Source organism: Anomaloglossus baeobatrachus, chromosome 1 (genome assembly GCF_048569485.1).
Source record: "Anomaloglossus baeobatrachus isolate aAnoBae1 chromosome 1, aAnoBae1.hap1, whole genome shotgun sequence".
Classification (NCBI taxonomy): domain Eukaryota; kingdom Metazoa; phylum Chordata; class Amphibia; order Anura; family Aromobatidae; genus Anomaloglossus; species Anomaloglossus baeobatrachus.
The window spans coordinates 668,706,990-668,723,339 of NC_134353.1; the positions used below are offsets into that span (position 1 = coordinate 668,706,990).

The 16,350-nt window shown below is 40.6% G+C and overlaps 1 protein-coding gene across 1 annotated transcript in view; it reads left to right on the top strand.

Annotated features, from left to right (window-relative positions):
• Positions 1 to 16,350, top strand: part of MYO1H (myosin IH) — a 234,293-nt gene that overhangs the window by 133,636 nt on the left and 84,307 nt on the right. The window contains exons 19-22 of the mRNA XM_075320032.1: positions 4,752 to 4,869; positions 8,438 to 8,551; positions 9,296 to 9,372; positions 9,506 to 9,574. Coding sequence (XP_075176147.1) covers positions 4,752 to 4,869; positions 8,438 to 8,551; positions 9,296 to 9,372; positions 9,506 to 9,574 — 378 coding nt within the window. The remainder of the gene's footprint in view (positions 1 to 4,751; positions 4,870 to 8,437; positions 8,552 to 9,295; positions 9,373 to 9,505; positions 9,575 to 16,350) is intronic.

The following is a 16,350-nucleotide window of genomic DNA, read 5'->3' on the forward strand; positions in this document are numbered from 1 at the left end:
CCAATTTTTGGCTGCCCTGCCAAAGGGCTATACTACAATAGACCCACTTCCTTACAATGGGCACTTCTGGTTTACAGGCCCTCATGCACGTCTCTATCCAGGGACAATGTGGAGCCTCCCAATTTTTGGCTGCCCTGCCTAAGGGCTATACTACAATAGACCCACTTCCTTACAATGGGCACTTCAGGTTTACAGGCCCTCATGCACGTCTCTATCCAGGGACAATGTGGAGCCTCCCAATTTTTGGCTGCCCTGCCTAAGGGCTATACTACAATAGACCCACTTCCTTACAATGAGCACTTCAGGTTTACAGGCCCTCATGCACGTCTCTATCCAGGGACAATGTGGAGCCTCCCAATTTTGCTGTCCTGCCAAAGGGCTATACTACAATAGACCCACTTCCTTACAATGGGCACTTCAGGTATACAGGCCCTCATGCACGTCTGTATGCAGGGGCATTGGTGAACCTCACAATTTTGGACTGCCCTGGCAAAGGAAAATACTACAAAGACTCACTTCCTCAAAATGGGCACATTAGACTCAAGAGGCCTTCATGTACGTCTCTTCTCAGGGACATTGGAGTGCCACACAATATTTTCCCGTAAAATCTTTCATGTAATCTCCAAAAGTAACATACACCAGCTCTATCTCACTATTGGGTATGTGCCCTTAACATTTCCGCCATGAAAATTCATTTTGGTGTCATTTTTGAAGGTTTTCTGGTGAGTCCGTAAAAATGGCGTAAAACGCAGACAAAATTGTTCACAGCTGTGACTTTTGAGTGATAAATGCTTCAAGGGGTCTTCCCCATGCTGTTGCCATGTCATTTGAGCACTCTTCTGAGACTTTTGTGACATTTTAGGGTTTCTACATGCTGCTGGGGGTCATTTCATAAAAATACTCGGGTCTCCCATAGGATAACATTGGGCTCGGTGCTCGGGCCGAGTACACGAGTATCTTGGGATGCTCGGCCCGAGCCTCGAGCACCCGAGCTTTTTAGTACTCGCTCATCACTAATAAGCAATCCTGCCAAGGATCGGATCGGTTCAGGATCACTGAGCCCGCCTGAGATCACCGATCAGATCGTAAATCCTACCCAATCCGATTGCCGATCCTAGCCAAACCCATTAAATTTAATGGCAAGCAAAAGTAATGTGTTGTAAAATGGTGTAGAGGTTGCTGTAAAAGAAAGAAAATAAAAAAGGGTTAAAGCAGTACATACTTACCGTTTCTTCCTGCAACTGCAGTGCTACTTCCGGGGCCGATAATTATCCCTCATACATATTCACTGCTTTCCCCTTCCACCAGCATCTCTGGTTGCTGCTGGACCATGCCTCCACCCACTGAGATAGTGCCTTTGGTTGGAATTACAAATGCTGTTTGTGTCCTTAAACTAGGGATAAATAAATAAAAATATTGTAGGGTCCCCCTTGGTATTGATACCAGCACCGAGAAAGCCATGGCTACAGGCTGCAGCACCCAGCTATGTGCTTATTTATCTTGGCTGTGTATCAAAATAAGAAGCGCATGGGGATTTTTAAAAAAATATTGAACTAAATATATAATTTTAAAAATGGTGTGCGATCCCCCGCCAATTTTGATACCCAGCCAAGATAAAGCCTGACAGCTGGGGGCTGGTATTCTCAGGCTGGAGAAACCCATGCTTATTGGAACCCCAGCCTAAAAATAGCAGCCTGCAGCAACCCATAATTGCTGCATCCATTAGATGCGAAGATCCCGGCAATTTACCTGGCTCTTCCCGATTGCCCTGGTGTGGTGGCAATTGGTGTAATAAGGGGTTAATGACAGCTGTGAGCTGCCACTATGTCCTGTATTGGTGATAGCTAAAGGTCTATGAGACCTTTAAGTAAAAAAAATAAATGCAAACACACAGAAAAATACTTTATTTAAAAAAAAAAACAAAAAAACACCCTCTTTCACCAATTATTTTAGCTCCCCAAGTCTGAAGTAATCCACACTACAAGGTCTTATAAAAATTTCAGCTCTGCTACATCTGAAGGCACAGCACACGGTCATAGAACAATGACCGCCTGCTGTGAGCTTCAGGTAGAGAATAAGCCTCAGCGATCAGCGGTGACATCACTCTGGTTAGTTGCGCTCACAGCTGGATGTTCCCACGGTCCTTCATCTGTGATTGCAGGTAACCTGATTTTAGGTGACCTCATTAAACTGTGACCTCACCTTAGAAGGTCCCCTGAGGTCAGGCTACCTGTGGTCACAGGTGGAGGGCCATTGGAACCTCAAGGTGTGACCGCAGCTAACCTGAGTGAAGTCACAACTGATCGCTGAGGCTCAGTCTCTGTCTGAAGTTACAGCGGGTGGTCATGTTCTATGGCCGTGTACTGTGCCTTCAAATGTAGCAGAGCTGGATTCACTGTGGGACCTCGTGTAGATTACGTCGGACCTGGGTCTTTTGAGTTTAATAAAGTGGTGAAAGAGGGTGGGATATTTTGTATTGTATTTCAAATAAAGGATTTTTTTGGTGTTTGTATTTATTTCTTTCCACCTACAGATTAGTAATGGGGATCTCATAGACGCTTCCTATTACTAATCTGGGGCTTAGTGGCAGCTGTGGCCTGCCTTAACCCCTTATTACCCCCATTAAGACCGCACCAGGGCAATCGGGGTAAGCCAGGTAAAGTTCCAGGATTGCCACATCTAAGGGATGCGACAATCCTGGTTGGCTGCAGTCTGCTATTTTTAGGCTGGGGGGACTGTAACCATGGGTCTCCCCAGCCTGAGAATACCAGCCTTCAGCTGTCAGGCTTTATCGTGGCTGTGTATAAAAATTAGGGGGGACCGCACATCATATAAATATTTTATTGAATTATTTATTTAAATAATTAAAAAGAAAATCCGCATGCAGTTCCTCTTTTTTTGATACACAGCCAAGATAAGAGCATGGCTGGGGGCTGCAGCCTGCAGCTGTATGCTTTATCTGTACTCGTATCAATATATAGGGGAACCATTTTTTACATTTATTTATTTATTTATTTATTTTACACCAGAAGTATAACGCTGTCAGAGAGGGTCGAGGTGGAGTCTGACTGCAGCCAATCAGACGCCAGTGGGTGAGTAAAGCAGTGAATATATATGAGGGATAATTATCTGCCCTGGAAGTAGCGCTGCAGCTGCGTGGAGACTTGGTAAGTATGTCCTGCTTTAACCCTTTTGCTTTCTTTTTTTTACAGTGGCCAATCACAGCCATGACAATACTTGACATGGGTGTGATAGGCAGGGAGATGATTGTTTTTGCCGTCCTCCGAACTTTTACCAATCCTTGGCAAGATCGCTGACTTTTGCGGTAAATGTTCGGATTTCCGATCCTGATCCGATCCAGCAAAAGATCGTACGATTTTAACATTTTCCAATCTTTGCCAATCAGGATTTTTCATGTCTATGCCACTTTTTTAGCCAGACAGTAGCATATGACAAGAAATCTTACTAGAATATACTTCAAGCAAAATGTTCCGATGAAATGTAGAGAGAAGCTACAGATTTTGTTATCTACAAACTTCATTATGATATTATTTCTTTCACTTCAAATATAGAGTTTGACATTTATCGTTTGTAAACTTCATAGAGAACATTTACTAACGCTGGTGTAATGCTCCGAACAATGACAAAGTGTCATTCTAGTACAACTTGTGCCAGATTGTACCAAACCTTTCAGGAATACAGTGCGGCTTCTGTAACAATGCAAATGTAATGTCAATAATGTAAAGTAAAAGTACCAATATGTTTATTTTATAATGGTTGCTTCAGACAAGTGTATAATGTACACAAGGCTTACAAAGATTATATAAATTTATTCAATTCAAAGTTTACAAAAGGTATAAAAAGATTAAAAAAGGAATTGAAATGAGAGAACCAGCAGGTGGCGTACTCACACCACAACTCAGTAATCAGGTCTATAAAGGTTAAATTGGCTGTACTAAAGCACCATACTGAGATACATACCAAACACTGCTTGTGTGATGATGTATAAATGGCTGCCAACCGGCATGCCCTGGGGACCGATGGTCACACAAAAAGAACCAAGCAGTGTCAGGAGATAGAACAGTAGGTGTATGTAAAGGAAAATACGTATCAGCACATTATAAACAGAAGTATCATATACCTGAGTTGTGGGGTGAGAGTCCGAGAGAACCCGACCTAGGTTTCGATCTTAATGCCTTATACCTTTTGTAAACTTTGAATTGAATAAATTTATATAATCTTTCTAAGCCTTGTGTACAGTCTTTTTCCTCTTCATTTGAAACTATATCTGTATATGGCTATTTCCATGTACATATTATGGCACGGGTTCCTTTCCCGTGTATGTTGGTTGTTCTAACCTTATAAGTGTATAATGTGCTGACCATGAGAAAAACGAATAGCATACAGGGAACACACAGATCTACGTAAGCCAATGGTATAGTTCACCTGAACTTTCTACACATGGATCAATGCTGAATGCCATCCATTTTAGTTGGTAACATTAAAAACTGTATTTGCCTGATATGATTTCTAAATTGTGGATGTATAAACACAGATGTTAATTGGATGCCCCATGAATATAAAAAAACAGACATGCAGATGGTATATGGATGACAATACAGGTGAAAAAATGAAAATTGCTCTTTTTTTCCTAACTTATATTGAAACAGGTATTAGCTCAGCTCTTTGTCTTCCTCAATAATCTTACGCACTTTTTCTGAAAACTTTTCATGTCCTTCTACTTATCACAGGAAAATTTGATGATATATTGGTTCGCCACCAGGTAAAATACCTAGGTTTAATGGAGCATTTAAGAGTCAGAAGAGCTGGGTTTGCATACCGCAGGAAATATGAGACATTCTTAGAGAGGTAATTTATTTCTGACCTTTGACATTTTTTTTTATTAATTTCTGTGTATTAGTTATGGAATAAACATTTATTTCACAAAAACAAATTGTAATCTAGAGAATATTAAGTTAAATAATGAAACAGTAAAAATTCTGAGATTCATTACTCATACACAACAAAGAGTCAAAAGTTATTGAGACGTTAAGTAACCATTATGGCTTTTGTTATGGAAATGCAGGTAACACGTAAAAACTTCAGAATGGGGTCAGAATAGGAATAAGGGAATGAAAAAAATGGGAAAGATGAGCAGAAATCAAGGAAAAAAGGGTAATGGAAAAGGATACAAATGAGTCATTTATTGATCATGAACCAGTCCATGTGCAAAAACATAATCTTAAAGACTAACCAAACTCATTTTGTAATATTTTAGGCACTTTAATGATTCCTTGCAAATATGTGTGGTCTGAATCCTCAAACCCCCATCAGTCATTCAAAAAATCTCTGAAAAGTGAGTAGTTCAGGAGGCAGAAGCACATAAGCTCCTGCCTGAACGCTAGAGCAGAGGATAAAATCATAAATTTCCTATTGAATCCAGGGGCGGACATGCCATTGGTGCAGCCTGTTCCACGACACATGGGCCCAAAAGGTAAGTGGGCCCATTTCCACCTCCGAAGCAGCAAGAACTATCTGTCATTTGAGAACCTTTGGACTCCAAAAGGCCCATATACTTTTCTTGCACAGTGGCCCTTTTCTGTCTGTTTCCACCTTTGATTGAATCCATACTCAGTTGCATACTTTGCTCATATGCTTTCTATTGAATCAATACTTAGTTCCTTACTTTCTCTTGAATCCATACTTGGTTCCATACTATGTTTATAGATTTTCTATTGAATCCATACTCAGTTCCATACTCTACTAGTAGAACTTTCTGTTGAATCTATACTCGATTCCATAATCTTCTCATAGACTTTCTATTGAATCCATACTCCGTTCCATACTGTGCTCATAGACTTTCTATTGAATCCATACTTGGTTCCATACTGTGCTAATAGACTTTATATTGAATCAATACTTAGTTCCTTACTCTACTCATAAGCAGGCTTTACACGCTACGATATCGATAATTATCGTCGGGGTCACGGTGTTTGTGACGCACATCCGGCATCATTAACGATATCGCAGCGTGTAACACTTATGTGCGACCTTAAACGATCGCAAAAGCGGGCAAAATCGTTTGCCGCGGAGAGATCGTCCTAAAACAAAAAATCGTTTTCCTCTCATTAGCGATGTTGTTCCTCGTTCCTGCGGCAGCACACATCGCTGTGTGTGACACCGCAGGAGTGAAGAACATCTCCTTACCTGCCTCCACCAGCAATGCAGAAGGAGGAGGTGGGCGGGATGTTACGTCCCGCTCATCTCCGCCCCTCCACTTCTATTGGCCATCTGCTGTGTGACGTCGCTGTGAAGCCGCACAACCTGCCCCCTTAGGAAGGAGGCGGGTCGCCGGCCAGAGCGACGTCGCAGGGCAGGTAAGTGCGTATGACGTGGGTAAGCGAGGTTGTGCGGCATAGGCAGCGATATGCCCATGTCGCACAACCGACGGGGGTGGGTACGATCACTTGCGATCTTGCTAGCGAGATCGCAGCGTGTAAAGCCCACTATAGACTTTCTATTGAACCCATACTTTGTTCCAAACTGTGTTCATAGACTTTCTATTGAATCCATACTTCCCTCCATACTTTGCTACTAGACTTTCTATTGACTTCATACTCGGTTCCAAACTCTTCTCCTAGACTTTCCATTGTATCCATACTCCGCTCCATACTCTCCTCATAGACTTTCAATGAAATCCAAACACCTTTCTTTGTGAGTGCTCAGGCAGTCGCTGTCCTGAGCTGTGCACTTCTATGTCCTGAGCTGTGCACATCTTAGGCTATGTGCGCACGTTGCGTACAGTCACTGCAGCCCCTGCTCTGTCTATGGCAGGAGCTGCAGGCAGAGCGCATGGAATCGGCTTTTTTTTTTCACTGCGGACATTTTCTGCAGCGATTTGAAGCGCACATGTGCTCTTCAGATCGCTGCAGAAATTTCTGCAGTGACTGTACGCAACGTGCGCACATAGCCTAAGACGCCACGTGCGCACGGCCCCTGCATAATCTTCATAGATTATGCAGGGGACGCAGGACGCATGCAGTTACGCTGCGCTACAAAGCACAGCGTAACTGCATATAATTACGCAACGTGCGCACATAGCCTTAGACATTTTTGAGAATTCGCTTTCTCTGAGGATCTCTAGATCCAGATCCCGCCCACATGCAGAGAACTGAAGTGTTGAAAACATTTTTTTTAATTAAATTGTCATATGTTTAGTTACTGTTTAACATTGTCTCCAGAATACAAAGAATTATCAGAACTCCCAGTAGGAAAAAGTGTCAAAACGATAAATGATTTTTTCCCCCAAACATGTAATTTGTCCTATATCTTGCCACCCATATAATTTTATATTTGCCAGTAGGCAACAACACAATTGCGAGACGTGTTCTGACTGACCGAGATTTTCATTAGCAATCATAGAGACATTTAGATGAATATTGATAATTTATTCAGTACAGATGCCAAGGGGGATCTTCTGATTTGTGCTTATAGAATCAATCAATATGTAAGAGAACACGGAATTTTTGGAGCATGGAAATAGGTTACTCTAGTGGAAACTAGACTTGTGCCCGTATATCATAGTTTTGTCATTGTTTTCCTATGACTTATGATTCTGCATTGTGCAGCAAATCTTTTGCCACTTTGGCAACTCAAGTCACCTGCAAAGATACCTGGATCCTGGGCATCCACCCAGATGTCTCATTCAGCAGAAGAATAATTCCATAAAATCTGTATTATGACTCTTTTTAGAAATGCACAAATAGATTTAGGTGTCTGTTTATTTCAAACGGAACCAACCAGAAGGATTTTCATGTGTAAAGTAAAGCCAGTGCTATACTGGTGCTAGGATGCTGAATCTAAGCAAACCTTTTGTTAAGAGATTGGATGTTTTATTTCAGAAATACGTGCAAGTAAAGTTCCAGCAATGCACTGCTATTTGATTGATAGGTGCAACAGGTAGGGAATATTTGGTTTGGGCCTTGCTATATATTCCCACCCTTGTCTATCTGCCTGCACCGGAATTAACGTCTATGACGGCGACAGAGGAAGGAAGGCCAGGCAGGCAGACAGGGGCGGGAATAGATAGTAAGATCGGACACACATATTCCCCTCCTGTTGCACCTGTCAATCAAATTGCAATGCATTGCTAGAACTTTACTTGCACATATTTCTGAAATAAAACCTTCAATCTTAGAACAAAAAGTACGATTACATTCAGCATCCTAGCGCCAGTATAGTACTGACTTTACTTTATACAATATATGCAAATACTGCTGGTTGGTTCCCTTTTTCCATTTTAGCAACATGGCAAAAATGAATATTACTCTACTATGTCCTAAGGTTCACTAATCACAAACTGGCACGTTTTTTAAAATTAATTGTGAGTCTTCATAGCACAAAATAAACTGATATAATATATTTTTTTGCACTGTAGATATAAATCATTGTGTCCAGAAACATGGCCAAACTGGGCTGGTCCTGCACGAGAAGGAGTTGAAAGATTGGTGAAGCATATTGGTTATCAATCGAATGAATACAAACTTGGAAGGTAATGTCAACCAAGACAAATTTAACCAACTTTGTTTTTATGGGTTTCCATGACTGAGCAGAAGATTATAAACTATCATCAAAAATTCTCAGCGTTTGTCAAAATATTTCCTGCTTGTGCTACCCCTGACACTTTGATCCAAGGAACTAGTCTGATTGCTGTATATGGAGTCGGGAAGAATTTTTTCCCTAATGTGGTGCTTACTGTCTGTCGAATGGGTTTCTTTTGCCTTCTTCTGGATCAACATTTAGGTTTGGTCATGGCTTGAACTCGATGAACTTAAGACTAGCTTCAACCTTAAACACTATGAAACTTTGGGTGGGGCTTAGCAATGGGGCATGTTCTATTATCGTGCAATAAATGGATTATAATTCATGCTAGGATTATAGCATACATTGTAGCTGAAATTTGTGCCAGCTCATGACTCGTGGCGATGTCTCTATCTGGAGTAGCGGTAGCCCAAAGATACAGCAATTGTTATATTAGGTGTGCTTCTTGTAAATATTTTGTTGCACCTTACTAGAATCAGCTATATTTTTCCTTGTTAATTAGAAAAGGAAGCAACTTTTTAAATTGTAAATTTTTCAATATCATAATACTTTGTGTACATAGCTTCTATGCAAACCTATGTGTCTCCATGGTTACAAGAGATAAACAAATCCTGAGTAAACATGAAGATGGGGTTGTATAAATCTTTCCTAAAATATTTATAATAATATTTAATTTTTTTTTACTAATTTTCAGGACTAAGTTGTTCATACGTTTTCCTCGTACTTTATTTTCCACTGTGGATGCCTTTGAACTGAGGAAGCATCAGTTGGGTAACGTTCATAATTACTAACCTATCACCCATCTCAGTCTCATTGACTATGTTGCCACATTTATTATAAATTACATTGTTTCTTTTTTTGTTTGTACTTTTGCCCTAAATTTACTTTTTTCTTTAATTTTTAGTTTCTAAAATCCAAGCCAAATACAAAGGGTGTTTAGGGAAGAGAGCTTTTTTGAAAAAGAAGAAAGCAGGTACAGTGACCCATGGATTGTGCTCTTATTTCCTTACTCCAGTAACTTGTTTGCTTTAAAGATACCTATATAATGGTGCTGGTAAGAGGTTCTGGAGATAAGGGCAAGGATATAAATGATAGTCTAAAGCTGGGTTCACACTAAACGACAGCGACAACGACGTCGCTGTTACGTCACCATTTTCGGTGACGTAACAGCGACCTTGTAAGTCGCTGTTATGATCGCTGCTTAGCTGTCAAACACAGCAGAAGCAGCGATCATAACGTCGCTGTGTTACATGTTCAGAGAGCAGGGAGCCGCGCTTAGCGCTGGCTCCTTGCTCTCCTAGGTACAGTACACATCGGGTTAATTAACCCGATGTGTGCTGCAGCTACATGTCACAGTGCAGAGAGCAGGGAGCCGCGCGCACTGCTTAGCGCTGGCTCCTTGCTCTCTTTGCTACAGTATACATCAGGTTAATTACCCGATGCATACTGCAGCCACATGTCACAGTGCAGGAGCCGGCGCTGGCAGCAAGAGCGGAGGCTGGTAACCAGCGTAAACATCGGGTAACCAGGGAAAGGACTTCCCTTGGTTACCCGATGTTTACGCTGGTTACAGCTTACCGCAGCTGCCAGTGCCGGCTCCTGCTCGCTTCATTTCGTTGCTCTCTCGCTGTCACACACAGCGATGTGTGTGTCACAGCGGGAGAGTGACGACGAAAAAGTGAAGCTGGACATTCAGCAACGACCGGCGACCTCACAGCAGGGGCCAGGTCGTTGCTGGATGTCACACACAGCGACAGCGACGGGACGTCACTGCAACGTCACAGAAAATGGTGACGTAGCAGCGACGTCGTTGTCGTTGTCGCTGTGTGTGACACCAGCTTAAGGCTATGTGCGCACGTTGCGTAATTTAATACGTTTACGCTGCACATGCGTCCTGCGTCCCCAGCACAATCTATGAAGATTGTGCATAATCCATCCGCACGTTGAGAGCGCAGCGATTTAGATGCTGAAATTTTGATCCAAATCGCTGCGCTCAAAAAAGCAACATGTCACTTATTTTGTGCGCTTTGGATGCTGCTTCCGCTCTGTCTATGGGGGAGGCAGCATCTAGAGCGCATGAAATCGCCATCTATTCTGCAGACACACTGCATCCATTACGCAGTGTTTCTGCAGCGATTTGAAGCGCACATGCACTGCCAAATCACTGCAGATTTTTCAGCATGGACACTACACAACATGCGCACATAGCCTTAGGACTATGAAAGTATGTTATTTTTTACAGATGAAATGCTCAAAGCTTAAACTTATTGCCACATGGAAGGGGAAAATTGTAGTTATCCCACTTCTTTACATCAATTTAGCTGGTTTCCAGCACTTTAGAAAGTGTCAATTTTATGAAGCATTTGTGTCAATTTTAGGCTGTGCTCACATTGCCATATTTCCTAAATGCCATAAAATTAGCCAGACAAGGTTAATGACACTTAGGTCAAATTCTGATCTGAGTGTGAGCCGAGTGTCATTTTACTGTGATCTAATTCTCTTGCATGAGAGAATCGGAGCACAAGTCAGTAAAAGATGGAAAACTTAACTTCTCCTTTTCTGTGCTGGCGTAAATCGGACTCAGTTGACATCCCAGTGCAGTCCGATGTTTTGCATGCGCCAATAGACTTGAATGGGGTTGCGCCATCTGATATCCACTGTGTTATACGCGCGTGTGAATAAACCCTTATGTCTCTCTCTATATCTTGTTATCCTGTGGTTTGACACAAGAAAAAGAGCTTTGCACTAACACATGTGCACACCGAGAATAAATATAGACAATAAGTTTACATATTTAATATCAAAACCATTTTATTACAATAAATGCCAACCACAAGCAATGATAAAAACATTTAAAATAGCAAGCAACCCCCACACCCCAAGTGGATCAAGTCCACAATAGAGTAACTGCCCCAATAAGCAATGCAATTGTATAGAAGGGAACCTGTAGTAATCAAGAAAAACAAAGCACAATAGCCTCAGCACAAAATCTGGAGGACCAGAGTAAAATAGATGGCCAGGATATAAAAGCCGCCGTCAATAAATTATGCACATAATAGTAAGCACACCAATTGCATATAAAGAGCTTCTGTGCATGATAGGTGCACTAATCAAAGGCAGAAATCCACCAAGAGGACTCGGTGGATATGCTATATGGTGTGGTAAAAAGCAACAATACAATTAGTAAATGATAGGCCCAGGGCCAGATAAAGCTGAGCCCAAGGCAGGGCACATAGGCCAAGTAATAAGAACCCTGTAGTTCCAGGGAAGGAAATTGAGAGGCACAGGAGGACCCAAACAGACCTGGGGGTGGAGGTAGAGAAGACCCTACGCGTGTCGCCGCGCACAACATTGCATTGCTTATTGGGGCAGTTACTTTATTGTGGACTTGTTCCACTTGGGGTGTGGGGGTTGCTTACTATTTTAAATGTTTTTATCATTGTTTGTGGTTGGTATTTATTATAATAAAATGGTTTTGATATTAAATATGTAAACTTATTGTCTATATTTATTCTCGGTGTGCACATGTTCACGCAGAGCTCTTTTTCTTGTGTCATTGCTTTATTTCTGCACGTTGCAGCACCCATGATTATTTTTATGTAGCAACATTGGTGCACCCCACACTATATATATTTTTTAGTGCTGTGATTTGAGTCTATTGAGCTTTTCCAATATATGACATGTAACTGTTTAAACAGCGTGCCATTTTACTCTACTTTTCCCATGTTATACATAGAAATCCAAACTGATTCATTGTCATAAATTAACCAACTGTGCATAAAGTAAACAAAAAAAAATCAGACATATGAAACACTTCCTGCACTGTGGTTTATATATTATAGCATTTTTGAGGCCATGGCCATTGCAGCATATAAATTATTATTTTCAAACTGAAATTAATATTACAATAATTATAATAATTTGATCTGTAACCTTAAAATAAAAGCAGTGGTGTTACTAGAGTCCAATGGGCCCCGGTGCAAAGTTTGATCCGGGGCACCCTATATTTGGGCCATTGTAGTATCCTGGTATACATGGCCCCATCATGTCCCCATCCTGGTATATAGCCCTATCCTAGTATATGTCCCCATCCTGGCCACATCCTGCCATATAGCCCCATCCTGATATATGCCCCAATCTGGTATATATGGCCCCATCATGTCCCCATCCTGGTCTATATAGCCCCATCATGTCTACATCCTGGGATATAGCCCCATCCTAGTATATGTCAACATTTTGGCCGTATCCTGGTGTATAGCCCCATCATGGTATATGTCCCTATCCTGGTCACATCCTTGTATATAGCCCCATCCTGATGTATGTCCCAATCATGTCCCCATCCTGGTATATAGCCCTATTGTGGTATATGTCCACATCCTGGTAACTATGATCCTGCAGTGCACCACATACAGTAAAAAAAAACCCTAAACGATTACACTCCTCTTCCCGCCACTACCCCGGTGTCCTTCTCCAACGATGGCAACTGACCAGCGTGTAAGCGGCGCAGTGCATGACATTACTGTCATGCGCGTCCACTTACAGTGCTGTCAGCAGTGTCCGAATATTCACCGCTCCCCATGCCCTGGATTATGGGTGTGGGGAGCAGTGAATATTTATAGCCGTAATTAGAGGCTGGCACATCTCAGCACAGGGACCTGACAGGTCTCTGTGCTGTGATATATTTCAGAAGTATGAGTGCCCTATGATGCACATGCAGCTGAAACATGTGCTGGGGTCGGCGGGCCCCCTGCACCACCGGGCTCGGTCGTGATCCCTGCAACCATGATTGTTACACCCCCGAATAAAAGTGCTATTGCTTGAGACTCTTACCTGACCTTAAAATACCTTTGACCTCTAAAATTTCTTAGAAGATTTTTAATATTGGACAAAAGTGTGAAAACTTTGAGGTGCATTTATCCATACTGTCTAATTCTCAAACATTGTAAATTTAGGGCTTATTCAGAGTTTTTCTCCTACAAATTCTGATATTTTACAGATAGAACTTATGCCTATTATAATCTGTAGGGATGTTCACAAGTCCCTATATTTTTGTAGCCTGATTTGTCTGCATGAAATTAAGTAAACACGAGCGATTTTGATATGCGTCTCTGATCAAACTAATGCTATCCGCGTGTTGTCCATTTTTCGTTCACTGTTTGACATGAGATACTTGAGAGATTTCCTTTAGTTATTTCTTTCTCCAAGAAAAACTGATGAAACTCTAAACAAATTCTGATGGTAGAAACTGACACTGACCAAATTCTGATGAAAATCTGATCAAAAAGACTGATGAAAAAATCACAAACGTCTTAATGAGGACTTAGAATAGTATTTGATGAGTTTTTGATGTTGTAGATATTTTGCACCTATTAGCTTGTTCAGGTTACTTGCCTTTTGTTTGTTTTTTTTTCATTATGTTTTTTCACATGGGTTTTTATCCTGTTTTTTTCCTCTGAGGTTTTTGTTTCTTTTTACTATGTCATGTTTTAAATAAGAAAAGGGAAAGAGAAAGAGCTCTCCATGAGTGTGTCGATCTAATAGAAATTGTACAATGATGGTGATCCATACCGCTCTCCTGGGCAAGTTGTGCTAATATCAAGCACAACAGTGCAAAAAGGCTCAAGGCACTCCCCAGCCAGCCGCTGCACCGATCGCTCATTCCTAATGCTTCCGAACAGAATCAGGGAAATAGATGAATGTGAACAATTTATGATATGATATGGGCGCTATTCTAAAGGAACATCTGCCATTTCCAAGAGTCAAGAGATCATTAAAACAACGCGTTTCAAGGACGGTCCGTCTAGTTCATCAGATATAACAAAACAGAGAGTCATTTCCACTCATATAGAAGTAGCTTCTAAAACATTAACCTAATCAAAAATTCACACACATACACACACACACACACACACACACACTTTATATATACACAGTATAAATAAAAAGGAAATAATATATACATACATGCATATATAAACAATATCTTGAAAATCCTTTATCCTCCATTGGGTTAAATATTAATTATATCTCACACATGGACAACACAATTTCTTAGCTTGTACTCTCGCGTGTATTGGTTTATATTGCTGAATGATTGGGTTCCAAAGTAATACCAAAAAATCCTAGTTAGTTTTCAGGAGAAATAAAAACCTGAGAAATTATTTAGCACGTAGTCATATCGACACAAAGGGTAAATATGTGGTAAGTAAGAATCATTTGTGCCTCTTTCCCGAATTAGTAGGTACTTATTGGTGTTAGAGGGGGGGGTCAACTGTCTATCTTGTGTCATGTTAAAACATGGGTTTAGGAACTTTTCTTCAGCAGCTAGCGGTGAAAAATTTCCCATCAACCAGTTTTTAAACTGCAATACTTCTATGTAGTTTACTTACTGGAATGCAGTTTTAACCTGCAATATGTAGGTCTTACTATATAACCGGTGCATAATGGAATGAACAAACATAGATCAGATATTAAAAATGGAATAATGAATCATAGTCTGTCTAGGCAACTGTAAAGTTCGGGGTTCGTACCCAACACGAACGTTTAAAAAAAAAAATCAGTGTACAAGTTAGAATTGAAGTGTTTTACATATGCTAATCATTCCATGGAGCATCACTGAGTTCAGGTACACTCGGTGCTTGGCCCAGTACGAGCCACTTGCAGTTTCTGAATGGCTCTCATTGGAGGTAAAAATAACATTTTCGGATGTAGTGTGTCTCAAAAAAAAACTTACCCTCCCTGCCCTGGAAGTGCTCTGTATATGGCTGGCTGTATGTAGGCTGTGAGCCGAACTGCTCAATCAGTGACTTCGAATGGGGTTCAGGTCTAGTTTGGGTCCCCAACTGAACTTTACCTAAAGTCTGGCTGAACCCGGCGAACCCGAACTTCCACAGGTCTGCTAATCTCTAGTTAGAGCATATGCCTGAAAAAGTTCCTGGCAGATTCCAAAAACTCATAATCAGAGAATCCTTTTGTATTTTTAAATTATCAACCCTAACACCAGAAGGTTTAAGTAGTGTATAGAAATTACACGCTAAGTAATTGTTTTTTCTGTGTTTGAGATAAAATTAATATTTAATAATTTACTTTTAATGTTAAATGGACGATACAGGATTTATAATTTATTATTTATATATGCATATGTGTATATATTATGTGCTTTAGTTTGAGATATATATATATATACAGTAAGTAAAAGAAAGAAAAAACATCCAGCTCTTCAGGCGAGGAAAGCCATGGTCTTTATTTCAGCATGCAGACAGCGAATGACATGACCAGCACAGCACTACGCGTTTCAGGTGAAACAATCACCCTTAATCATGATGCTGGGAAGGCGGCACTACAAGGTTTATATACAATTACTGATTGACAACACAAGTGTTTAAATTACTTGAGCACCAGACATACATGTTAAAAATATTGCTTTCATAAAAAATATATTTTTTCTATATATAGTACAAATAAATAATCAATTTCTTTAAATATCTTTACATTTCTGGACTGGGTTTAAATGTATATTCTATAATACTCATTATGGTACACCAATATATGTATGCACATATACACAAAGGCATGTGCATATACATGTGCATAAACAAGCATGCATATGCATTCATTTTTCTATATTTTTTTCCTCCATTTCCATTTATGTTATATTTTATGAAATTTAAATTAGAAATGAATATTTTCAAATTAAATGCCATTTTATATGCATATATCATTAATTAACCATATTTTTCCAAGAATATC